Raw genomic sequence first — 26241 nt, 5'->3', positions numbered from 1 at the left:
TTTGATTGTGAAAAGTTCCACTAAACCTAAGAGAAGAATTCTCAAGCCGAGAAGAAAATGCCTCCCGAGAACAGATGCACTGTGTTTTGACAGTCACCTCTTGAGTGTGCTTCTGCAGAGAAGTGGTTCCGTTTTATAAAGATGAGAGGCTTCCTCGGGGCCTCTCTTCAGGCTGGGTTTAGACCCAGATTGTTGTGGACAGATGGCGTGTAACAGGATTCTCCAACATCGCCCAACATGAAATCCCACAGTGTCTTGGGGTCGCCTGCTGCTGGGTTCGCTGCTCTTGGACTGGAATTTTACCTTATGTTTGATCAAGCTGCTTTAACCTAGATTCCCAAATTGGACTCTGTCCTAGGCTGGTGTCCTTGTAATAATAGGTTGTTTAGAACAATTCCTGAACATCTTTTTATTTTTTCCCCCGGGTCCACTAATATTCTACCATCCTGTCCTCCACCCCCACCCCACCCATTGATATTCTGCCTTTTGAAATGTTTCTTCACTCCTGTTTCCAGCTTTTCCTTACATAGAAATCAAAACTGATTGCAGCCATCTGAAAGGCCTTTTAAAGGGTGAAATGAAAAAGGTCTCTTTGGGGGAAAAAAAAGAGTGGAATGATTGATTTCCTTACTGTTTTTGCTTATTTTTGAGTTAAATCCTAGAATCCTATTATTTAAATTTTATTTTTACAGCATGGTATTAAACGTGTAAATGCAGCTTGTGTTATTTATCTTCTCATTTTCAACCTGGATTTTAATGTACATCTTTTTATATATTTATTTGAAAGTCAGAATTAGAAAGAGAGATCTTCCATCTGCTGGTTCACTCCCTAGGTGGCTGCAATGTCCAGGACACAGCTAGGCCAAGGTCATTTGCCAGGTGCTTCATCTGGATCTCCCATGTGGGTGGCAGGGGCCCAAGAACTTGGGCCATCTTGCTCTGCTTTCCCAAGCCATTAGCAGGGAACTGGATCAGAAGTGGAGCAGCCAGGACAGGAACTGGCGCCCATATGGGATGCCAGTGCTCTAGGTTGTGGCTTAACACGCTGTGCCACAATGCCAGCCCCTTCAACCTGGATTTTGCTTTGGGTTTATTGCATCTGTCTTCATCTCTATTATGAGTGTCTCACCTGTTGCAGATTGCCAGGTGTGCTCCTTTGATTGTCCCTCCCTATTTAGCAACCCTTTGTATATAGTAAGTATTTGATGTTTGCATATTTAATGAGTAAATTCATTTGGCCTTTCCTGTTGAAATAATGTCTCTTGCTGACAGATCCCTCTCTTGAGATGTTATAAACTCCTCCTCACCATTTGTTGTTCTCCCCCTAGGGGTGTGCTAGGACTTCACAGAGGACCCCTTGAGTTGTCATAATGACTGAGGTCTCACTGAAGGCATTTAGTGGACAGGGACTGGGGAACAGCCAGGGATGGTTGACAACATTCATGGCATTGGTCCTGTGGCTGGCAGACAGTACTAAAAAGTCATTGAGAGTTTGCTATATGCCAGGTACTGCTCTAAGGGCCTTAATTGTCTAAAATAATTTATCTTCCTAAACGTGGAGGCAATTACTTTGCTGTTTCCCCCATTTTATAGATAGGAGGTTAAATAACTTCTTCAAGGTCACATTGCTAATAAGTGGGAAATAATGGGTTTCAAAGCCTAGTTGTCTTACAGAGAATCCACCATGGAGCTACTTGATCATGTGCCAGTTTAAGTTATGCCTCTGTGTCTTTTTAAAGCCCCTTCATGCTTAATATCTGGTGATTGTACATTTAATGGGACTCATTAGTAAGTTAGTATTCCCCATCAGGTAGTAGGATCTAGATTTAAAATGTCTTGGTTGAAAGTAAATCTGTTCCCAGGGAGCAGCTTGTCCATCAGTTATTCAGTCTAACAGTCATGGCCTTTGTAGCCTTGTTCCTTTTCCCTTCCTTTTGATGGCTGCTAGGGAAACAGCCAGTGAGGTTTAGGGAATCCTGTGTCCTCCTTTTATCAATGGTCCAGCATTTATCATAGCTGAAGTTAAATTGTGTTAGTGTGATTTGTATTTCACAGAGACATGACTGTCTTTTAACATGGATTTTATATATATTATGGTTTACTTCGCTATCTCAGAGTTACAGGGAGAGAGGGATGGGGAAGGAGGGAGTTACCTTCCATCGACTGGTTTACTCTCCAAATAGCAGCAGTGGAACTCAAACCAGGACTCATGGGCTGCTGGCGTCACAGGCAGTGGCTCAACTTGCTACACCACAATATTGGCCCTTCTAAGTGATTTTCAACAAATGAGTTGTCTAGACAGCAAAACTGCTAGTGGCCATGGTGGCTGGTGAGATGGGAGGATGAGGGACTGACTTCTTAACACCCGTTCTGAGCCATAGATAAATAAGAAATTGTTTTAGCTATTTTTCCCCAAAGAAACCTTTTATTTAATGAGCTCAGATGTCTTAAGTACGACTTTAGAAATATAGTGTTTTTTTTCCCACCCCCACTTCCACCCCACCTCCTCCTTGTTTTAGCTATTAAGAAAACTTCTCTTTGGTAGATTCAAAGCTAAATCTGTTCTCATGAGGATTTTCAGGGATTTCTGTCTCCTGAAGAAATTCAGTCTGGAAGAGGAAAAGGGCTTAGGAGCAAAATGGTCATGGGAGTTCAATATGTTAAAAAGCTATTTGTTGGAGGGGATATATGGTGTAGAAGTTCAGATGCCACCTGGGATACCAGCATCTCTTATCGGAGTGCTGGGTTCCAGTCCTGGCTCTGCTTCTGATTCTAGCTTCCTGCTAATGTGCGCCCTGGGAGGTAGCAGGTGAGGGCTTACGTAAGTAGTTGGGTCCCTGCCACTCATGTGGGAGACCTGGGTTGAATTCCTGGCTTCATCATGGCCCAGCCCTAGGTCCTGTACGCTCATTGTTTCTGTCTCTCTCTCTCTCTTTGCTTTTCAAATAAAATAAAGTGCTTTTTGTTTTTTACATTGTTTATGGAATTTCAGAAGTGACCTTGTACCAAGGCTGTGTGATTGAGGAGGGTCAGAGGTAGTTGCTCTAGTCTTTGGCACTTAACTATACAGGAGCTGGTGTCTTCGTGGTGAAGCCAATGGGCTGAGGGAGTCAGTACCCTTTCCAAATCTCCCTGGGCAGGAAAGCTTTTGGGACAGAACTTTGGTGGATCCTTCTTTCAAAGTGTCATTGTTTAGTCCTATCTGTCCCACATATCAGGGCTGGATTGACTTAATTGTAACTATTAAAGCTATTAAATAATTTATGGATAAATTAATTGATCCTGAAATTGTCAAAAGACTGTATACACCTCAGTGTGGTGAGCCAAGGAAGAGAAATATTGCTAATTGGTTATCAGCTGTGCCAACAAAACCAGTCTTGCCTTTGCTCTTGGAAGTTGTATGGTATTGGTGGTTAAATTCTCTCAGGGGAATAGCCAGAAAAGTTGTAGGTATATGCTCCCTACTTCAATAAATAAAAATCTAGGCCATGGCATTGGAAAGATATCAGCCTCTACATATAAACCTTTTTTTTTTTTTAACTTTTATTTAGTAAATATAAATTTCCAAAGTACAGCTTATGGATTACAATGGCTCTCCCCCCATAACTTCCCTCCCACTCACACCCCTCCCATCTCCTGCTCCCTCTCCCATTCCATTCACATCAAGATTCATTTTCAATTCTCTTTATATACAGAAGATCGATTTAGTATATTTTAAGTAAAGATTTCATCAGTTTGCACCCACACAAAACATAAAGTGTAAAATACTGTTTCAATACTATTTATAGCATTAATTCACATTGGACAACATATTAAGCACAGAGATCCCACATGAGGAGTAAGTACACAGTGACACCTGTTGTTGACTTAACAATTTGACACTCTTGTTTATGGCGTCAGTAATCTCCCTAGGCTCTAGTCATGAGTTGCCAAGGCTATGGGAAGCCTTTTGAGTTCGCCGACTTCGATCTTATTCTGACAAGGTCAAAGTGGAAGTTCTCTCCTCCCTTCAGAGAAAGGTACTTCCTTCTTTGATGGCCCCGTTCTTTCTACTGGGATCTCACTCGCAGAGATCTTTCATTTAGGTCCTCTTTTTTTTTTTTTTTTTTCCAGAGTGTCTTGGCTTTCCATGCCTACAATACTCTCATGGGCTCTTCAGCCGGATCCGAATGCCTTAAGGGCTGATTCTGAGGCCAGAGTGTTGTTTAGGACATCTGTCATTCTATGAGTCTGCTGTGTATCCCGCTTCCCATGTTCCCATGTTGGATCATTCTCTCCCCCCCCCTCCTTTTTTTTTTTTTTTTTTTTTTTTTACAATTAGCAGACACTAGTCTTGTACATATAAATCTTTTTTTTCTTTTTCTTTTTAACAGCAGAGTGGATAGTGAGAGAGAGAGAGAGACAGAGAGATAGGTCTTCCTTTTTGCTGTTGGTTCACCCTCCAATGGCCGCTGCGGCCGGCGCATCGCGCTGATCCTAAGCCAGGAGCCAGGTGCTTCTCCTGGTCTCCCATGCGGGTGCAGGGCCCAAAGACTTGGGCCATCCTCCACTGCACTCCCGAGCCATAGCAGAGAGCTGGCATGGAAGAGGGGCAACCGGGATAGAATCCAGTACCCCAACCGGGACTAGAACCCGGTGTGCCGGCACCGCAAGGCGGAGGATTAACCTGTTGAGCCACGGCGCCGGCCATAAATCTTACCTTAAAAGAGGAAAACTCTGGGATCTTAAAGTGTAGAGGTAAATTTGTGATTACTATCTCTGGGACATTTCATTACATGAAAGCAGCAATAATAATTCATTTCTACATATAGCAGTGCTTTCTATTTTTCTTTTTGCTGTGACCTCCACAGTAAGAATTCATTTTACATCACAGCTGCAGTCATCATAGTCATAAACATGATGCAAGAAAACCAAAGTTTAATAACACAATATTTATTCATTCATACTAAGCACAAATCACTATGATTCTGAATGCTAGGTTGAATTGATCATCTGTTAATGGGTTTCAGCCCACAATTGTAGGAAGCATTTAGTATGATCTCTTTTGTGCCCCAAAAAGGAAACATATTTGGAAGCACACCCAAAAACTATTGCCATGTGTTCCTTCTGACTACGGAGTTGATGGATTATGGATGAATGGAAATGATAAGATTTATGCCTCTTTTTTTTGTATTTTTAATATTTGAAAATTTGTATACATCAAGTACTTCAGAACAGTAATAAAAGTAACATGCAGAGGAAATTGTCTTTTCACTGTGGCATTCCATTCCGTGTTCTGGCTCTTCCTGTCTTGTTGTCTTACAAGTCTCAGTTCTTGCCCAGCTGGGGCTGTCTTCTGTCTGCCACTTTTCAGTCCAATTCCACTCTTCTCTCCACTGAGATTTCAGCTTCACCCAGAGAATTTTTATGGAACCAAGAATAGAAGTTCAGAAAACTGGCACTTCATTCATAAAGTGAATCCACGGGACTGTGCCTTTCCTTTTGATTTTTCAAGTTAGAACTAGCACAGAAGCTACTTTTGGGAGTTAACTTTGTTTATTTTAACATGAAGAACTTTTATCTTATTTACAGCATATTCTTTGAAAAGAATTTATTCTTTTATGAAAAAATACTTTTGAAAAGCCATTTGAGTAAGTACTAATCAATGTCTTTTTTTTTTTTAATAGGTTTTAAAATGGAACATTTTGATGCATCACTTAGTACCTATTTCAAGGCATTGCTAGGTCCCCGAGGTAAGGTGGTTTTGGTTTTGATTACCTTCTGCAGCCCTCCTGCCCCATCCTCATTATAGCCACTTATAAATATTACATGAGGAGGTTCTAGAAAAGGTTAGCATTTTCTGTGGTAAGAGGAAAACTTTGTCCCGGATAGATATGGGCCATGATGAAGTCCTGACAGTTGCTGAAGTTGTGAGTGTCCCTGGGCTCCTGGGGCAGAGACCCAGCTGCTGTGGTGGCCCTCTTCTGACTTCCGCTGGAGATCCAGTTAAGCCATGACGCAGATCTCGCCATTATCATCAGAATGCTTTTCTCTATTCTTGTGACTCTCAGAGCAAAATTGGCTTCCAAAAAGCACTGCTGTTGGAGTTTAAGCCTCTCCCTTACCGCAATTGTAAGACTTTTAAAATGGCCTTTCACTTTGTGTCATGTCACTAGGGAAATGTATGCATCTGAACTCAATTGTCCTGTCTCTGCATCTTTTGTTATCTTTTAGTAAGTAAATCAGCTCCATATTGCTTCTTTAATGTCATCCATAATGTCTTTTCTGTAAAGAAATAGGTTCACAGAAAAGCTACAAATGACTTTTAAAACAGTTGAAAAGATGTTTCACCCATTTAAAAAAAAAATATATTTAAAAGAAAACTTCATCTGTTAGTGTAGTCGAGATGAACTAGTATTGGATGCTGTCTATGGTAATAGAGTCTAAATTGGTCCAGGCTCTCTGGAGCCTTCTGTGGAGCTTTCTGTTGGCATTAAAATGCGCATGTCCTTTGGCCCAACTGTTGTGCTGCTAAGACTTTATTCTACCAAGAACCTTGATGCATTCTGTAAAGCAGCATACCAAGATGGTCAGTGCAGCATTGTTACAGGACTGGAAATCATCTAATGCCCGTTGATACGGCACAGGTTAAGTGATGAGGGCACAACTAGTTGAAAAGAATGAGTTAGATCCATCTAGGTGAGCTTGTTTTGAGAAAGCATATCTTACTTCAGATGTAAGGGACAGAATCCAACTGTAAATGGTAAAGCAGTAAACTTGTTTTATCAAAATCAACAGCCCAAAGCCAAGAGCTGAGAACAAAAGGTGTTGAGAGTAGCCAGCAGGGGTAAGCGTTTGGCCCAGTGGTTGAGATGGACAGGTCCCCTCTTTACCTGGGTTTGATTCTCAGCTTCACCTCCTGATTTCAGCTTCCTGCCAGTACAGGCCCTGCGAGGCAGCAGGTTGTGGTTCAAGAGTCGCTACCACTCAAGTGGGAGACCTGGATTGAGTTCCTGGCTCCTAGCTTTGACCTGACCTGCTCCAGGCCCTTGTGGGCATTTGGGGGAGTGAATCATTCACTCTCTGCATTTGTCTCTGTCTGTCTGTCTGTCTCTCTCTCTCTCTCCATCTCTTAGCTTCTCAAATTAAAAGAATCCACAGAGGGGCCCAGCCACTTGCCTAAAGGACCCATGTGAGTCCACAGTTCCACAGAACTGACAATAACACCTTCCCCCTACTAATAGTCCTAATGGGAAGCGTATAGGGATACATCTCCCTCTGAAGCAAAAGAAAGAAAGCTATGAGAGGGGGAAGCAAGTCAGTTGCCCACGAGGACACTGAGATTGGGAGGAAAAGTGCTAGAACAAGTAGCAAGATGGTCCAGCTAAGGGGTCAAAAAAGGGCAGAACGCTTCCTATTAGCTGTTGCTACTCCTTCAAAGATGCAGGAGGGAGCCGGCACCGTGGCTTAACAGGCTAATCCTCCGCCTTGCGGCGCTGGCACACCGGTTCTAGTCCCGGTTGGGGCGCCAGATTCTATCCCGGTTGCCCCTCTTCCAGGCCAGCTCTCTGCTATGGCCCGGGAGTGCAGTGGAGGATGGCCCAAGTCTTTGGGCCCTGCACCCCATGGGAGACCAGGAGAAGCACCTGGCTCCTGGCTTAGGATCAGCGCGATGCACCGGCCTCAGTGGTCATTGGAGGGTGAACCAACGGCAAAGGAAGACCTTTCTCTCTGTCTCTCTCTCACTATCCACTCTGCCTGTCAAAAATAAATAAATAAAAGATGCAGGAGGGAAGTCCTTTGCACTCCAGGGTAGGAGGCCTTGGCCAGGAGGGAAAATGTAGGAGCTGCAGGCTTGGGGAAGTCTTCACAGCAGAACGCAAAGGGGCATGTGCTGCAGAGGCGACTCTGGGTCAGGCCAGAGGATGAAGTTGAATCTCTGCAGGGACACACACCATCTGGGAATCTGGCTGAGCTGCCTGCCATCCAGGGAGAGGGCCGGCTGTCTGCTGGCAGCTAGTGGAGCCTGGGCTTCCTTTCCCTTTTCATCCCTGCCACTCTGGGAAAGGAACCGAAGGCAGGGCAGGGCAGGGCGGGATGGAGAGTGTCTGTTACACCTATGGTCCCTTGAATCAAGGGAAGTCTTCTCTCACAAGGGACTGTTTAAAACTGTTCCTTGTTACATAGTTTTAAACAGTCCTTTCTCTGATCAAACATTTTTTTAAAAGATTTACTTTATTTGAAAATCGGAGTTGCACAAAGAGAAAAGGAGAGGCAGAGAGAGAGAGAGGTCTTTCATCCGCTGGTTCACTCCCCAATTGGCTGCAATGGCCAGAGCTTTGCCAATCCGAAGCCAGGAGCCAGGAGCTTTTTTCGGGTCTCCCACACAGGTGCAGGGGCCCAAGCACTTGGTCCATCTTCTGCTTTCTCAGGCCATAGCAGAGAGCTGGATCAGAAGTGGAGCAGCTGACACTCAAACCGGCGCCCATATGGGATGCCAGCATTGCAAGCGGTGGCTTTATCCACTATACCGTGCCGGCCCCTCACCTTCGTGATTTTTTTAATCCTTGTCCCCTCCACTATTGGCCATTAGAACACAGCAGATGCTTCCTTCCTTCCTTCCTTCCTTCCTTCCTTTCTTTCTTTCTTTCTTTCTTTCTTTCTTTCTTTCTTTCTTTCTTTCTGACAGGCAGAGTGGACAGTGAGAGAGAGAGACAGAGAGAAAGGTCTTCCTTTTCCATTGGTTCACCCCCCAATGGCCTCTGTGGCCGGCGCACTGCGCTGATCCGAAGCCAGGAGCCAGGTTCCTCTCCTGGTCTCCCATGTAGGTGCAGGGCCCAAGCACTTGGGCCATCCTCCACTGCACTCCCAGGCCACAGCAGAGAGCTGGACTGGAAGAAGAGCAACTGGGACAGAATCCTGTGCCCCAACCGGCACTAGAACCCCGGGTGCCGGTGCCGCAGGCAGAGGATTAGCCTATTGAGCCGTGGCACTGGCTGATGCTACCTTTCTAGTGAGGGTCACTGTCATTGACCTGGTTCAGCAACACATTTTCTTGGCATCTGCACATGCTAGACAGACGTATTGATGGGCCACTGAGGCCATGGACATCCGAGTTGACAGCTGGCATTCTTTGGGTTTCAATACCGTGTGCAGAACTCAATACATCTGGTTAATAATAAAGCTAGTGAATGGGAAATTTTGCTTTCTCATTTTCTTTTAAATTCTTTGGAAATGATATTTTCATTATAATTATTTTGCTTAGCAAAAATCATGAAGAGGGGCAGGTACTGTGGCATAGAGGGTAGAACCGCTGCCTGCAGTGCCAGTATCCCATATAGGCACCGGTTCCAGTCCCGCTACTCCACTTCCAATCCAGCTCCCTGCTATGGCCTGGGAAAGCAGTGGAGGATGCTCCAAGTCCTTTGGCCTCTGTACCCGCGTGGGAGACCCGGAAGAAGCTCCTGGCTCCTGGCTTCAGACCGGTGCAGTTCCGGCCATTGCAGCCCACTGGGGAGTGAACCAGCGGATGGAAGACCTCTCTCTTTCTTTGTCTCCTTCTCTCTCTGTGTGGCTCTTTCAAATAAATAAATAAATCTTTAAAAAAAGACATTAAAGAATATACATTTCTATTCAGATCACATGACAAGGGGCTTCACCTTGTTTGATGTTTATTAAAAATGCATGCTGCCTCTTGTTGCTTTGTTGGGACATGAATGTTAGATGACTTTTATAAAATATTGGTTAGAGAAATGTTTAAAATGCTTGACAAGTTGTGTTTGTGGTTATTGTTATATATCTACATTGTTAATCACTATGACTTTTTCTTGTATTATTTTTCAGATACTAGAGTAAAAGGATGGTTCCTTCTGGACAATTACATACCCACACTGGTCTGCTCTATCATATATTTACTAATCGTATGGCTGGGACCCAAATACATGAAGAACAGACAGCCATTCTCTTGCCGGGGCATTTTAGTGGTATATAACCTTGGACTCACATTGCTGTCTCTCTATATGTTCTGTGAGGTAGGTCAATGGCTGTACTTGGATGTACTCATAGCACTGTCCTGCTTTGTATTTCTAAATAAGGAAAGGCAGCTGCTTGGGCTGAGGGGACAGTTGTGTGAGCAAATATGTGAATGCATTTTGAGAGCTTTTGCAGACTGATGTTTGAAATGCCAGGGTGGTCTGCACACGTCTTCTAGAATATCTGAAACAAACCCTCTGCTGTGGATTCTTCAGTTATTATGTTATAGATGATCACAATTAAAATAAATCTTCCCAGAATTCTCTGTCATGCATGCAGAATGCAGAGTGGAAAATGAGTGGGCAAAACAGATGTGTGAGCATTTTGTCATTAAGCATTTAATTAACGCTTTCTTTTTGTTTGGAGTGGAAGGAGGAGGGTACTTGCGTTTGGTACATTTTGTGGCAAGTCAGCTTTTGTCCTGATCTGAAAACTTTTTGTACCTCACAAGTTATTTTTTAAAAACTAAGAAGAGTGAGTGGGCAGTGAGAACCCTGTTAGGTTTAGAGTGGTCTGTATGAGTTTAGGCCGTAATCATTTCTTCTACATGACTGGGATGTAAAAGTCAGATTTGGTGATCCTTGGGGCTTGAGAAATGAAAGACAAACTGGAATCAACACCTGGGTTCTCTCTGTTTTGCAGGGAGTTATAATATAGCCCTGAAAGTTAAAAGTGGGGAGGGCTGTGCTCTCCAGCATTAACTACAGTTTGTGCACATTTTTGATGGAAGGACTGTATGCTTTTCCAGCTTATGACACAGACCTGACGCTAAGTCCTCTGGGGTGGGGGAGGGGGATAGAATTAAGCATACATAAAACAGACATGTTCAAGCATTCCTAGGTTTTTAACCTTTTATTATGGCTTTCATTCTCCAAGCAGTAGGAAAGAAGAGGATTGGGGGGATGGGGAGGCAATATAAATCTTGAAATTAGTGTTTAGAGTTAGAAATGAGTTCTCCATCAGCCTCAGCCTACGTGTGGTGGTACATGGGCTGTGGAAATGCTGTATCTGATCATCAGTCTGATTCTTCGATGTATAGTTCATAAGCAAGGTACGGATTTTGTGATTAGATCATAGATACTACTAGTGTTGCTGTTATGCCTGACACTCCAGGAAATGCTTACAACTCCTTTTTTTGCTTTTTTCCTGTCCTATTCTAGAATGAAGGCAGTTTAATTAGCCTCCAGGATGGAGATCGCAGGACTGGAGGCAGGGGAAGTATGCAGGAGTGGCTCCTGGGCCCCGCACTGGGTACAGCTCTCAGTGCTCAAGGGACAAAACCACAGCAAGTTGTCAGGTTTTTCAGAGCGAACTGTTTACTCTACCATAATTGATAAATGATAGAGCCTTTACTTTAAGATAGCTTTTTATAGCATTTATTATTTCACATAGCAATATTCTAGAGAAAAAAATAAGATGATTAAGTCTTTGTGAGCTCAAGCATCTACTCTATGTGTTTGTCCAGCCCTAGAGGTCATGATGTGACGTCATAATTTAACCTGTCTTCAGTGGGTGCTTCCCTGAGAAGATTGCTGCAGAAACTGCTGCTGTGTGTGTCCAAGTGGATTTTGGGATTCTGAACACACTGTGATAGAAAGTATAGATTTTCCTCTGACACCTTGATGAGAGCAATCAAAGAATTTGAACAAGTCTAAGCATGAATATAGAGATACAGAGGAGGAAAATCACACATTTAAAACTCACAATTTAGAATACATAGAGGGGCAAGAGATACTGGGCAGTAGTTCCTCAAATTAAATCAGATTTATAAAAATATATCCACATAAGATATGCTTGAGTTGAAAATAAGCCCTAGATTTGAAGTTGATAATCTTTACACTTAACTTTTGTCTGTCCTTTTCCCATACTTACCTAATCCCATCGGCAATACCATTGTAATGTATCCTTTGTCAAGTTTTGGGTTTTATTTTACCTACAGGTTTTTCTCCTCCTACTTAGCATTTCTCCCCTATTAAAACAGTAAGGAGCAGTAGGGCAGCCATGGAGTTTCACAGCAGAAAGTTGGAGAGATTTTGAAGCCCAGTTGGGCCCTCCTTTCAGAAAAATGTTCCAAGAGTTGGAGCAGTTTCTCTGTGGTCACACAGCCTTTCTTTACCATCTTACTTATCTACATATTTGCAATCTGCAAAGCCTTTTTAAAGTAAATAAGCAGTCATTGGTATTTGTTTATTCAGTTCTGTGGCATGAATTCCCAGCTGCCTTGGCAAGTTCTGGGTTCATAAATGTAAAATTATCTGTAGCTTAAAGGAAACAAGAAGTCTTGAAAGAAGAGAGGTAAAGAGGAAATGAAAGAGGAGTCATGGAAACTTTAAGATTACTGGAAGGAAAATAATTCAATTCCAGTTTTAAAACTGTGAAGCTGAGTTTAAAATGCAAAAAGAATATAGACCTACTCGGTCTTTACATTTGGTGGGGGAAAAAAAACTAAACGGAGAGAAGAGATGTTACTTCTGATATTTCATTAATAGAGCATTTATTTCCAGGAAAAAGATCAGACATCCCTGATTTGAAGTATATTTGAACAGTGGTATGTTTTCATTTGAAAGTATAGAACTTGACAGCTGGCCTCTTTGCTTTTGCTTTTTACGTGAGATGTTGTCTAACATCGCAATCCAAAACAAAGCTTCAGAAGTAAAATTTGAAGTCCTGAAGGAGGAGCCACTTAGTTCACAATAGTCCTCCTGCCTTGTAAAACTGCGCGATCGTAGCAAGCATGACAGTCTCATGTGCCTTCCTCCCAGCCCTGAGATTTAAGGCATATTTCATCCGAATGGAAGCTCAGCCATTTTTTTCATGTTACCCGTTTGTCCCAATGTCCCAAACTGAGAGCCGTTGCTGGCCTGGTGCCAAACTGGCCTTCCGTCTTCCTGTGGTGTCTACATACTGGGTCAGACCCCGGTTTCTCCAGGCCGGCCCAGCGAGCTGTCAGAGCCACTTCTAAGGGCTGTTAGAGAATTACACAGTGTCCCTGTAGGCAGCTGCTGTGTCCTGATGTGAAGCCACTTTGGTGCCTTTGCTCTCTCCCTCCCTCTGCTTCTGACCTCTCAGACCCTCGGCAGAGACTAATTGGGTCGTTTGTTACAGTCCAAAAGGGAACATCCCTGCTGATCAGCCGGTGCCTCACATGCTGATGCGTGGACTCAGCAGAAGCTGGAGGCAGAGCAGGGTCAGTGTTGCACGGTGCACGTGGCTTTGAACCCTCCCAGGAACACTGCATTGAAAGGACTGCTGGCTCCTTTCCCTAGCAGAGCCATTCTGGGCTTGCTTAGCCGATCATTCTGCCTAGCTCTCCCTGCACCCCACCTGCTCCAGGCTTCTTTCTTCTGGGCCTCTTCCTTGCAGATCTGAGCTCTCCTCTGGCAGTCACCATCCCACCTTAGAGATCTCCGCGGAGGAGGCAGTGACCCTGTGAAGCTGCCTGCGCTAGGACCATGATTTTTTTTTTTTTTTTCTTTAACTCTCCTTGGCCTCCCTGTGGTACCCAAGGAGAGGAACACATTCCATTCACTGACAATGCCCCCTGGAATGTGCTCCGTAACACTACACTGTATCCCTTACCCCACCCGACTCCAGGTCAAGATGCCTGTAATGACGCAGTCTCTTCCGCATCGTTGTCACCGTGGCTGATGGCTCCACCAGATGTATCCTGAGCATCGGTATAGAAAGCAAATGCCAGAGCCATGATTGTCTGTTATTTAGCAGAGATAAGTCATAGTTACTAATGAGGTGATTTTTTTAATCCATTTGTTTTTACTTCCCTTGCAGTTAGAACTATATGTTGTGAATAGTATGAGAGAATTATCTTTCCAGTATTCAAAACATGCAAAATGTAATTTTGGGGAAAAATTAGGATAGTTGATAGATGAATCTTATTGGCATAAATTCATTTTTGTGAATATGTCTTTTCTTTGTCCTTTTCTCTTCCTTTGCTGCTTTTCCTTTGCTGCTTTCTGTGGAATTTTTATGTTCATTATTTCTTTCTTCATTTTACTGATTTGAAAGTTACAATTTGAGTCCATTTGAGTGGTTACCCATCTACCTTTTTTTTTTTAAAGATTTATTTATTTATTTATTATTTGAAAGGCAGAGTTACAGAGACACAGAAGCAGAGAGAGAGAGAGAGGTCTTCCATCTGCTGGTTCCCTCCCCAAATGGCTGCAATGGCCAGAGTTGTGCTGATCTGAAGCCAGGAGCCAGGAGCTTCTTCCGGGTCTCCCACGTGGGTACAGGGGCCCAAGGACTTGGGCCATCCTCTACTGCTTTCCCAGGCCATAGCGGAGAGCTGGGTCAGAAGTGGAACAGCCAGGACTCAAACTGGTGCCCATATGGGATGCTGACATTGCAGGTGGCGGCTTTACCTGCTATACCACAGTGATGGCCCCCACCCATCTACCTTTAACATGCATCCATGACTAAAAAGTCCAAGGTCAGCGAGTATTTCTGTTCAACAATACAAGGAAGAAGATTAAGAAAATTAGAAATTTTCAGTTCCATTCCCCCATCTTCTGTGTTACTATTATCAGGTGTTTAATTCCAGCTTTTTTTTTTCAAGGTCCTAAACAATTGTCATTGTTGTAGTCAGTTACATAACTGATTTTCTTCACTCACTGCTGTTCTGTGAAATCCATTCTTTACTTTGAGTTTCAGTTGTTTTCTTGCTCTGAAAAGCTGTTCTTTCTCTGAGAGGCAAACACTTAGTTAGTCCTTGTTTGGGCACCATTTTATTTGCCTTTCCACTTGAAAAATATTTTAGCAGGGCGTACAATTCTAGATTGACAGGTTTTTTTTTTCTTAGCACTTTGAAGATTTATCCCAGAGAAATCTGTGGCAGTCTCACTTTTGTTCATTTGTAGGTAATCTTTTTCTTTCCAAATACTTGACAATGATTGCATTCTTCTAATCCACTGATAGATGCTTTAGTTTTGTGTAGTATGTGCTGTTTCACACAGCTGTTGAAAATTTAGTATAAATAACAGTATGTCTTTTACTTCTGAAGGTTTCTCCCTTTTTTTTTTTTTTTTTTTTTTTTTTTTTTTTTTTTTTAATTAAACTTTTATTTAATGAATATAAATTTCCAAAGTATAGCTTGTGGGTTACAATGGCTTCCCCCCTCCCATAACTTCCCTCCCGCCCGCAACCCTCCCCCCTCCCGCTCCCTTTCCCCTTCCATTCATGTAAAGATTCATTTTCAATTCTCTTTGTGTACAGAAGATCAATTTAGTATATATTAGGTAAAGGTTTCAACATTTTGCCCATATAGCAACATCGAGTGAAAAAACTACCATTGGATTACTAATTATAGCATTAAATAGCAATGTACAGCACATTAAAGACAGAGATCCTACATAATTTTTTTTTCAAAATAATTAATTTTCTATGCCATTTCCATTTTAACACCAGGTTTTTTTTTTTTTCATTTCCAATTCTCTTTATATACAGAAGATCACTTCAGTATATAATTAGCAAAGACCTCATCAGTCTGCGCCCACACAGAAACGCAAAGTATAAAAATACTGTTTCAGTACCAGTCCTAGCATCACTTGGCTTTAGACGACACATTAGGGACAGATCCCGCATGGGGTGTAAGTACACAGTGACTCCTGTTGCTGACTTAACAATTTGACACTCCTGTTCATGGCGTCAGTAATCTCCCTAGGCTCTAGTCATGAGTTGCCAGGGCTATGGAAGCCTTTAGAGTTCGCTGACTTTGGTCTTATTCCGATAGGGTCATAGTCAAAGTGGAGGTTCTCTCCTCCCTTCGGAGAAGGGTATCTCCTTCTTTGATGGCCCCGTTCTTTCCACTGGGATCTCACTCACAGAGATCATTCATTTAGGTCTTTTTTTTTTTTTTTCCCATGATATCTTGGCTTTCCATGCCTGCTATATTCTCATGGGCTCTTCAGCCAGATCTGAATGCCTTGAGGGCTGATTCTGAGGCCGGAGTGTTGTTTAGGACATCTGCCATCCTATGAGTCTGCTGTGTATCCCACTTCCCATGTTGGATCTTTCTCTCCCTTTTTGATTCTATCAGTTAGTATTAGCAGATACTTGTCTTGTTTGTGTGATCTCTTTGACTCTTAGACCTATCAGAGCTATCAATTGTGAGCTGAAATTGATCACTTGGACTAGTGCGATGGCATTGGTACATGCCATCTTGATGGGATTGTGTTGGAATCCCCTGCACATTTCTAACTCCACCATTTGCGGCCAGTCCGATTGAGCATGTTCCAAATTGTTCATCTCCTCCCTCTCTTTTTCCACTCTTAGATTTAACAGGGATCACTTTTCAGTTAAAATTTAAACACCTGAGAATAATTGTGTGTTAATTACTGAGTTCAACCAATAGTACTAGAACAACAACAACAACAACAAATACTAAAAAGGATAAAGTATTACATTGTACATCTAAAGTCAGGACAGGAGCTGATCAGTTCATTGTTGCTTATAGTGTCCATTTCACTTAACAGGTTTCCTCTTTGGCGCTCAGTTGTCATCGATCAGGGAAAACAAATGATATTTTTCTCTTTGGGACTGGCTTAATTCACTCAGCATGATGTTTTCCAGATTGCTCCATCTTGTTGCAAATGACTGGGTTTTGTTGTTTCTTACTGCTGTATAGTATTCTATGGAGTACATGTCCCATAATTTCTTTATCCAGTCTACTGTTGATGGGCATTTGGGTTGGTTCCAGGTCTTAGCTATTGTGAATTGAGCTGCAATAAACATTAATGTGCAGATGGCTTTTTTATTTGTCAAATTAAATTCCTTTGGGTAAATTCCAAGGAGTGGGATGGCTGGGTTGTATGGTAGGGTTATGTTCAGGTTTCTGAGGAATCTCCAGACAGACTTCCATAGTGGCTTAACCAGTTTGCATTCCCACCAACAGTGGGTTAGTGTCCCTTTTTCCCCACATCCTCTCCAGCATCTGTTGTTGGTAGATTTCTGAATGTGAGCCATTCTCACCGGGGTGAGATGGAACCTCATTGTGGTTTTGATTTGCATTTCTCTGATTGCTAGTGATCTTGAACATTTTTTCATGTGTCTGTTGGCCATTTGGGTTTCCTCTTTCGAAAGATGTCTATTGAGGTCCTTGGCCCATTTCTTAAGTGGGTTGTTTGTTTTGTTGTTGTGGATTTTCTTGATTTCTTTGTAGATTCTGGTTATCAATCCTTTATCTGTAGTATAGTTTGCGAATATTTTTTCCCATTCTGTTGGTTGCCTCTTCACTTTCCTGACTGTTTCTTTTGAAGTACAGAAACTTCTCAATTTGATGCAATCCCAAATGTTAATTTTGGCTTTGACTGCCTGTGCTGCTGGGGTCTTTTCCAAGAAGTCTTTGCCTGTGCCTATATCTTGCAGGGTTTCTCCAATGCTCTCTAATAATTTGATGGTTTCGGGTCGTAGATTTAAGTCTTTAATCCATGTTGAGTGAATTTTTGTGTAAGGTGATAGGTATGGGTCTTGCTTCAAGCTTCTGCATGTGGAAATCCAATTTTCCCAGCACCATTTATTGAATAGACTGTCCTTATTCCAGGGATTAGATTTGGATCTTTGGTCAAATATAAGTTGGCTGTAGGTGTTTGGATTGATTTCTGGTGTTTCTATTCTGTTCCATTGGTCTATCCATCTGTTTCTGTACCAGTACCATGCTGTTTTGATAACAACTGCCCTGTAGTATGTCCTAAAGTCAGGTATTGTGATTCCTCCGGCTTTGTTTTTGTTGTACAGGATTGCTTTGGCTATTCGAGGTCTTCTGTGTCTCCATATGAATTTCAGCATCATTTTTTCTATATCTGAGAAGAAGGTCTTCGGGATCTTGATGGGTATTGCATTGAATGTATAAATTGCTTTTGGGAGGATAGACATTTTGATGATATTGATTCTTCCAATCCATGAGCATGGAAGATTTCTCCATTTTTTGGTATCCTCTTCTATTTCTTTCTTTAAGGTTTTGTAGTTTTCATCGTAGAGATCTTTAACGTCTTTGGTTAAGTTTATTCCAAGGTATTTGATTGTTTTTGAAGCTATTGTGAATGGGATTGATTTTAGAAGTTCTTCCTCAGCCGTGGCATTGCCTGTGTATACAAAGGCTGTTGATTTTTGTGCATTGATTTTATATCCTGCTACTTTGCCAAATTCTTCGATGAGTTCCAGCAGTCTCTTAGTAGAGTTCTTTGGGTCCCCTATATAAAGAATCATATCATCTGCAAAGAGGGATAGTTTGAGTTCTTCCTTCCCGATTTGTATCCCTTTAATTTCTTTTTCTTGCCTAATAGCTCTGGCCAAAACTTCCAGAACTATATTGAATAGCAGTGGTGAGAGAGGGCATCCCTGTCTGGTACCAGATCTCAGTGGAAATGCTTCCAACTTTTCCCCATTCAATAGGATGTTGGCCGTGGGTTTTTCATATATTGCTTTGATTGTATTAAGGAATGTTCCTTCCATACCCAGTTTGCTTAGAGTTTTCATCATGAAAGGGTGTTGTATTTTATCAAATGCTTTCTCTGCGTCTATTGAGAGAATCATATGGTTTTTCTTCTGCAGTCTGTTAATGTAGTGTATTACGTTGATTGTTTTGCGAATGTTGAACCATCCCTGCATACCGGGGATGAATCCCACTTGGTCTGGGTGGATGATCTTTCTGATATGTTGTTGCATTCTATTGGCCAGAATTTTATTTAGGATTTTTGCATCTATGTTCATCAGGGATATTGGTCTGTAATTCTCTTTCAATGTTGTGTCTCTTTCTGGCTTAGGAATTAAGGTGATGGTGGCTTCATAGAAGGAATTTGGGAGGATTCCCTCTTTTTCGATTGCTCTGAATAGTTTGAGAAGAATTGGAGTTAGTTCTTCTCTAAATGTCTGGTAGAACTCAGCAGTGAATCCATCTGGTCCTGGGCTTTTCTTTGTTGGGAGGGTCTTTATTACTGTTTCAATTTCTGTGTCAGTTATTGGTCTGTTTAGGTTTTCTATGTCTTCCTGGCTCAATTTAGGGAGGTTGTATGTGTCCAAGAATCTGTCCATTTCTGATAGATTTCCCTGTTTGCTGGCATACAAGTCCTTGTAGTAATTTCTGATGATTCTTTTTATTTCTGTGGCGTCTGTTGTTACGTTTCCCATTTCATCTCTGATCCTATTGATTTGGGTCTTTTCTCTTCTTTTTTTAGTTAGTTGGGCCAATGGGGTGTCAATTTTGTTTATTTTTTCAAAAAACCAGCTCCTCGTTTGGCTGATTTTTTGTAATGTTTTTTTGGATTCAATCCTGTTGATTTCTTCTCTGATTTTAATTATTTCTCTTCTCCTACTGGGTTTGGGTTTGGTTTGCTGCAGATTTTCTAGATCCTTGAGATGACTTGAAAGCTCATCTATTTGATGCCTTTCCAATTTCTTGATGTAGGCACCTATTGATATAAACTTTCCTCTTAACACTGCTTTTGTTGTATCCCATAGGTTTTGGTATGTTGTGCTGTTATCCTCATTTACTTCCAGAAAATTTTTGATTTCTCTTTTAATTTCTTCTATGACCCGTTGTTCATTCAGGAGCATATTGTTCAATCTCCATGTGTTTACACGTGCTCTAGGGATTCCTGAGTTGCCAATTTCCAATTTCATTCCTTTGTGGTCTGAGAAGCTGCATGGTATGATTCTAATTCTTTTGAATTTGCTGAGACTTGCTTTATGGCCTAGTATGTGGTCAATCCTAGAGAGGGTTCCATGTACTGCTGAGAAGAATGTAAAGTCCTTAGATGTAGGATGAAATGTTCTGTAGATGTCTGTTAGATCCATTTGGGCTATAGTGTCATTTAAATCTACTGTCTCCTTGTTGATCTTCTGTCCTGTTGATCTGTCTATCTCTGAGAGTGGAGTATTGAAGTCCCCCAGTACTATTGTATTGGGGTCTAAGTCTCCCTTTAAGTCCCTTAACAAGTCTTTTAAGTAAGCTGGTGCCCTGTAATTAGGTGCATATACGTTGATAATAGTTATATCTTCTTGTTGAATGGATCCCTTAATCATTATATAGTGCCCCTCTTTGTCTCTCCTAACAGTTTTTGTAGTAAAGTTTATGTTGTCCGATATTAAGATGGCTACGCCCGCTCTCTTTTCATTTCTGTTGGCGTGGTATATCTTTTTCCAGCCTTTCACTCTCAGCTTGTATGGATCATTGTTGGATAGATGGGTTTCTTGTAAGCAGCAAAAGGATGGGTTTTGTTCCTTAATCCAATCAGCCAATCGGTGTCTTTTAACTGGACAATTCAAGCCATTAACATTCAATGTGACTATTGAGAAGGAGTAACTTTGCCCTGCCATTTGCCAAAGATATTTTCTAATATCTGGTTTGAGATTCCTGTGATCTTTTGCTCTGAGGTTTCCTTCCTTTACCTTCTTTCATATTGGTGACCGTGTTTCTGTGTTTCTGTATGTAACACGTCTTTAAGCATCTTTTGCAGGGCTGGACGAGTGGCGACAAATTCTTTCAATTTCTGTTTGCTGTGAAAGGTCTTAATTTCACCTTCATTCACAAATGAGAGCTTTGCAGGATATAATATTCTGGGCTGGCAGTTTTTCTCTCTTAGTACCTGGGCTATATCTCGCCATTCTCTCCTGGCTTGTAGGGTTTCTGATGAGAAATCAGCTGTAAGTCTAATTGGAGATCCTCTGAGAGTAATCTGTCGTTTCTCTCTTGCACATTTTAGGATCTTTTCTTTGTGTTTCACTGTGGTGAGTTTGATTACGACGTGTCGTGGTGAGGATCTCTTTTGATCATGTTTATTAGGGGTTCTCTGAGCTTCCTGTACTAGGATGTCTCTGTCCTTCTCCAAACTTGGGAAATTTTCTGCTAGTATCTCACTAAAAAGGCCTTCTAATCCTTTCTCCCTTTCCATGCCTTCAGGAACTCCTAGAACCCGAATGTTGGGTTTTTTAATAGTATCCTGTAGATTCCTGACAGTATTTTTTAGATTTCTGATTTCTTCTTCTTTTCTTTGATTTGACTGTTTCCTTTCCTGTTCTCTGTCTTCTAATTCCGATATTCTCTCCTCTGCTTCATCCATTCTGTTTTTAAGGCTCTCTAATGTGTTTGCCATTTGATCTATTGAGTTCTTCATTTCATTGAGGTTTTTTTTCACTATCGCAATTTCCTGTTCCACTAGTTGTTTCATTTCATTTTGATTCCTCCTTAATATTTCATTTTCACGGGAGAGATTTTCTATCTTGTCCATTAAGGATTTCTGTAGTTCAAGAATTTGTTTTTGAGAACTTCTTAATGTTCTTGTGAATTTTTTGAAATCTGCTTCTTGCATTTGCTCTATCTCTTCATCTTCATAATCTTGCATTGGCATGTCTTGTTCACTTGGGGGCGTCATAGTGCCTTCCTTGTTCTTGGTAGCTCCGCTTCTATGTTTCTTGCTTGGCATGTTAGAGATAATTTGTGGTGTTTTTGTTTTTGTTTTTTTTTCTCTGGTTATACTATGCCTCTAAGTGAGCTGTCTGTTTTGTTGGAGCCTTAGGGGCTGTGATGGGTGTGGTCAGAGGGCTATGCTTGTTTCTTGAGGTTTAAGGCTGTGTAAAGAGCGACTCTCCCAGATTATTTGCTCCTTGCTGGGACGCTCTCTCTCTCTCTCTCTCTTTTTTTTTTTTGTTTTGACTTAGTTGGGAGTGGGGTTGAGGGTAGTTGAAATCTAGCCTCTGTGAGTATTCGTTTGATCTACCCCTGGGACCATACACAGCGTTTATGCAGCCCTCAATGTGTTCTCCAGTTTCGCTAAAGATACTGAGTTTGGCTGAGCTTTACATATGTAAAATCGCGGTGCTCTTTGTTTTGCTTGGTGAGTGAAGGGAGAGGCCTCTGTTCCCCCTCCCCCCAATGTCTCGGACTTCTCAGGTCTTTTGTCTTTCTTACCCTCCTCTGTTCCCGCTTGGCAAGTTAGAGATAATTTGTGGTGTTTTTGTTTTTGTTTTTTTTTTCTCTCGTTATACTATGCCTCTAAGTGAGCTGTCTGTTTTGTTGGAGCCTTAGGGGCTGTGATGGGTATGGCCAGAGAGCTATGCTTGTTTCTTGAGGTTTAAGGCTGTGTAAAGAGCGACTCTCCCAGATTATTTGCTCCTTGCTGGGACGCTCTCTCTCTCTCTCTCTCTCTCTCTTTTTTTTTTTTTTTTTTTTGACTCAGTTGGGAGTGGAGTTGAGGGTAGTTGAAATCTAGCCTCTGTGAGTATTCGTTTGATCTACCCCTGGGGCCACACAAAGAGTTTATGCAGCCCTCAATGTGTTCTCCAGTTTCACTAAAGATACTGAGTTTGGCTGAGCTTTACATATGTAAAATCGCGGTGCTCTTTGTTTTGCTTGGTGAGTGAAGGGAGAGGCCTCTGTTCCCCCTCCCCCCAATGTCTCGGACTTCTCAGGTCTTTTGTCTTTCTTACCCTCCTCCGTTCCCGCGCTGGCGAGATTCTGTGGCTCTGCCTCCTCTCCCGCCGCTGCCGCTCGGCTTGTCTCGGTTGGTTTTCCACGCGGTGGGTTCCCTGTAAGTCCTCTGTGTTTCCTCCACAAGATCCGGAAGCGATTCCTCTGCAGTTTTTTTCTTGAATTTTTTCCTGATGCTACAGTAATTCCGCTTTTATGAAAGTTTATTTTCCCAAACTAAGGCACACATCCTCACTATCCGCCATCTTGGCTCCGCCCCCCCGGTTTCTCCCTTTTTTTAATTCCATAATATGGAAACACTGGACAATCTCAAACATTGCAGAATTACTTTTAAAAATGTACTTGCTTCTACATCTGGGAGTCATGCCTGTGAAATAATTAATTCTAAATTTAAATGTCTTTAACATAAAAGCAGAGCTTTGTTGAGTATCCTGAGTATGCATCCCAAACTAGTATTGCTGGAATCATCTCAGGTAAATGACTCTTCCCCAAATAAAAAGATGATTTGGAAAGGATTTGAACGCAAACTGGTTTCTTCTTTTCTGAAGAATGCTTCTGGGGGAAGGCAAAAAGCCTCACCTAAGTCATCTTCGATGGTGTTGGCATTGTCTGGTATGTTTTTTGTAGCATTTCTGTGTTGATGGTCGGAGACTGGTTTTGCTTTTGTTCAGTTTGCCTCATGACCAGGACCAGAAATCAGTTTGTTTTTTTCTTTGAATCCTCTTTTGAAGGTTTCTGATGTTTCATTATTGGAAAGATGAGGGGAAGCAAGCACTTGATGGGTTGGCTGTTGTGCATGTGCTTTCTAACCTCTTCATAACTGTGGGGCTGTGGGAGCCGCTCCCCTGGCACCTGCTGCGCCCCTCCCGGGCCCTGGCTTTGCAGGTCCTCTGACGGAGTCACAGGAGCAGTTGCTTTGGAAACACTGCATTCTACACTGCCTCCTTGTTTTTCTTTCCCTTCAAGCTTTCCCAAAATAGATATGTCATTGTGGGAAAATAGGATTCAGAAAAACACTTAAGCTCTCTAGCAACCGATTATTAAATTTTATTTTCAAAATTACTTTGTTTACCAAAATCCTGAGAAAAAGATGCTTGTTCTTTTTCCCATTTAATCTTCCTTTTCCCATTTAGCAGAGGTACAGAGAAGTTGAAATAGCTGGTGTGAGATTCATAAATAAAAGAAAGGCCAATCTGTTGCGTAAAACACTTCTTAGTTCCCTTACTAATGCAATTTCTAGCCTACAAGGAGGCTGCTCTCTTGGGGAAGGAAGGGTTACTTGCCTGCCCCCTAGTGTACCTATGACTCAAATTGAGGAGAGAGAGAAGGATGCAACTGAGACACTCCTCCCCTCCTGCTCACCCACATCCAGGGGAAGGGAGAGGAAGGTTTGGGCTTGGCCCAAAGCCAAGCCTCGCTGCTGTAAACCAGCTCTGTAAACCTTTGGTCACTTGACTTTGCAACTGGTGCAACAGAGGGCACCGGCACTCTTCGCTTCCCCAGCTGAGCTACAGTTCTCTGCAAGGCTAGGGCCACCAGTAGGCGGAGACCTTTGTTTAAATTATGCAAAGGCTGGGGCTGGCACTGTGGCACAGTGGGGTAAAGCCCCAGCCTGAAGCACCCACATCTCATATGGGTGCCAGTTTGAGTCCTGGCTGCTCCACTAATGATCCAGCTCTCTGCTATGGCCTGGGAAAGCGGTAAAAGATGGCCCAGGTCCTTGCGCCCCTGCACCCATGTGGGAGACCGGGAAGAAGCTCCTGGCTCCTGGCTTTGGATAGGCTTAGCTCTGGCTGTTTCGGCCATTTGAGGAGTGAACTAGTGGATGGAAGACCTCTCTCTATCTATCTATCTCTACCTCTTTCTGTAATTCTGTATTTCAAATAAATAAAAATAAATCTTGGAAAAAAATAAAAAATAAATTATGCAAAGGCTGCTTGGGCAGACACCACTTCAGCCCTAGTGACCAGCCTGGAAGCATTGGAAGCAGAAATAGCAAACAAACGTTTGGCTAGAATCACAGCAAAGACTCATAGTGCCTATCTTATGCCAGGTTCTAGGTGAACTCGCCAATATGCATTGCCCTATTAGCATCCCTTTCGGCAGAGGGAAAGTTCTGGGAGGCCTGAGCAGGGAGAAAAAAAGACTGGTAGCATAGAGGGCAGGGTCTGGAGTTCAGAGAAAGTGCAAAACATACCTGTTTCAGGTTGGACTGAGGACAAGCTGTTTCTTTGTGTTTTGTTCTCAAGACTTCTCAAGTGTACAGTAGCTGTCCTTATGACTTGAGCTATAACCAAGGGTGTTCCTGGTCATAAGGAGGGGAAGGAAACACTTTTGGAGGTCATGGATGTGAAATTACTTAATGGACATCCTTATGCTCTGGCCATGAAAGATTTGAAATTCAAAACCACATGCTTTGGCTTGACTTGGTTCCAGAGTGGCACTGCCAAAATTGCCTGGCTAAATCCTACAGGAAGTAAGTGCTATAATTTTGGAGTAGTGATAGTTAATTTTAAACCAAACATCTGCTGAAGTTAAAGATACAGGTAAAGGTCCACACTTTTCCACAGAATTCTTAATGTACAGAATATCCCCATCGTACTATCAGCAAGGATTGAAAAACAACCTAGGAAGGTCAGAGGAGCTTGGAACTACTGCGTTAAGGTGCATGTGGATCACGTCAGGATTTCTGAGTGCTAGTCTCAGTGACACCACCAAGAAACTGTGGCCTCAGGCCTCCCATGTCACTTCTTGGGCTCTGTTTTCTCTTTGAAAACAAACATAAGAGTAGGCATTTGACTTAGCCATTAAGGTGCCTGTATCTCATTTTGGTAACCGGGTTAGATACCTGGCTCCAGCTCCTAACTCCAGCTAGCTTCCTAAAAATGCAGACCCTGGGAGGCAGCGATCATAGCTCGAGTACTAGGATTCCTGACACTCATGGGGGAAACTGGATTGAGTTTTTGACTCCTGGCATGACCCATCCATTGCAGGCCTTGGAGACTGAACTGGATACAGGGCAGCTTGCTCACTTGCTCGCTCTTTCTCTCCCTTTGCTTCTCTTATGTCTGTTGATAATAAATTAAAAACATTTACTTCTACCAAGTCTAAAACAAATTTAGCACATTTAGGGATTCTCATAAATACAGTCAAAGCTGTGAAAGATGTCAACCCTGTACCCTCTTGGTGGTGTTACTTAGGGAAGTGCCTTGGGAAGGCACTGCTTAAGCCCGCCACTTGTGACACCTGGGTCCCCTATTGGAAAGTCACTTCAAGTTGCAGCTACTCTGCTTCCTACCCAGTTTTTTGCTTACGTACCAAGGAAGCAGCAGATGATGGCTCAAGTACTTGCATTCTTCCTATCCACATGGGAGACCTAGATGGAGTTCCTGGCTCCTGGCCCAAGTCCCAAACCCTACTGTTGTGCAATTTGAAAAGTGAACTAGTGGATAGAAGATGTGTGTCTCTCTCTGTGTGTGTGTGTGTGTGTGTGTTGCTCTTTTCAAATTTTTTTTTAAGTGTCTTGGGTCCTAAGATCCAGTTGAGTTCACGTGTAGATAGGCTTTATTTTCATTACCTTTCATTCCATCTCTGCTTATGGGGAGTAATAAGCATACAGTTCACTAAGCTCTTATCACAAAAAGCAGTCAGCCCCTTCAGAAAGGCCTTATCCTGTTGCTCTGACATCTTGGGGTAGAAGGCTGATAAAGGCTGCCAGGACAATGTTTTTATGTGTTTCAAATGAACTTGCTTCCTGAGATGCTTGGTAGCAGTCTGGAAAGTACCATGGA

The 26241-nt window shown here is 42.4% G+C and overlaps 1 protein-coding gene across 3 annotated transcripts in view; it reads left to right on the top strand.

Moving 5' to 3' along the window:
• The window catches only part of ELOVL5 (ELOVL fatty acid elongase 5), a 97366-nt gene that overhangs the window by 54237 nt on the left and 16888 nt on the right, over positions 1 to 26241 (top strand). For all 3 annotated transcript variants that reach the window (XM_062186288.1, XM_062186285.1, XM_062186287.1), the window contains 2 exons: positions 5667 to 5732; positions 9823 to 10010. In XM_062186288.1, the coding sequence (XP_062042272.1) occupies positions 5675 to 5732; positions 9823 to 10010 (246 nt within the window). In that variant the 5' untranslated portion in view covers positions 5667 to 5674. The remainder of the gene's footprint in view (positions 1 to 5666; positions 5733 to 9822; positions 10011 to 26241) is intronic.

The sequence above is a fragment of the Lepus europaeus genome, chromosome 3, assembly GCF_033115175.1.
Source record: "Lepus europaeus isolate LE1 chromosome 3, mLepTim1.pri, whole genome shotgun sequence".
In the NCBI taxonomy this organism is placed as follows: domain Eukaryota; kingdom Metazoa; phylum Chordata; class Mammalia; order Lagomorpha; family Leporidae; genus Lepus; species Lepus europaeus.
The sequence above is the reverse complement of the archived record's forward strand: the minus strand, read 5'-3'. Positions and strand labels throughout refer to the sequence as shown.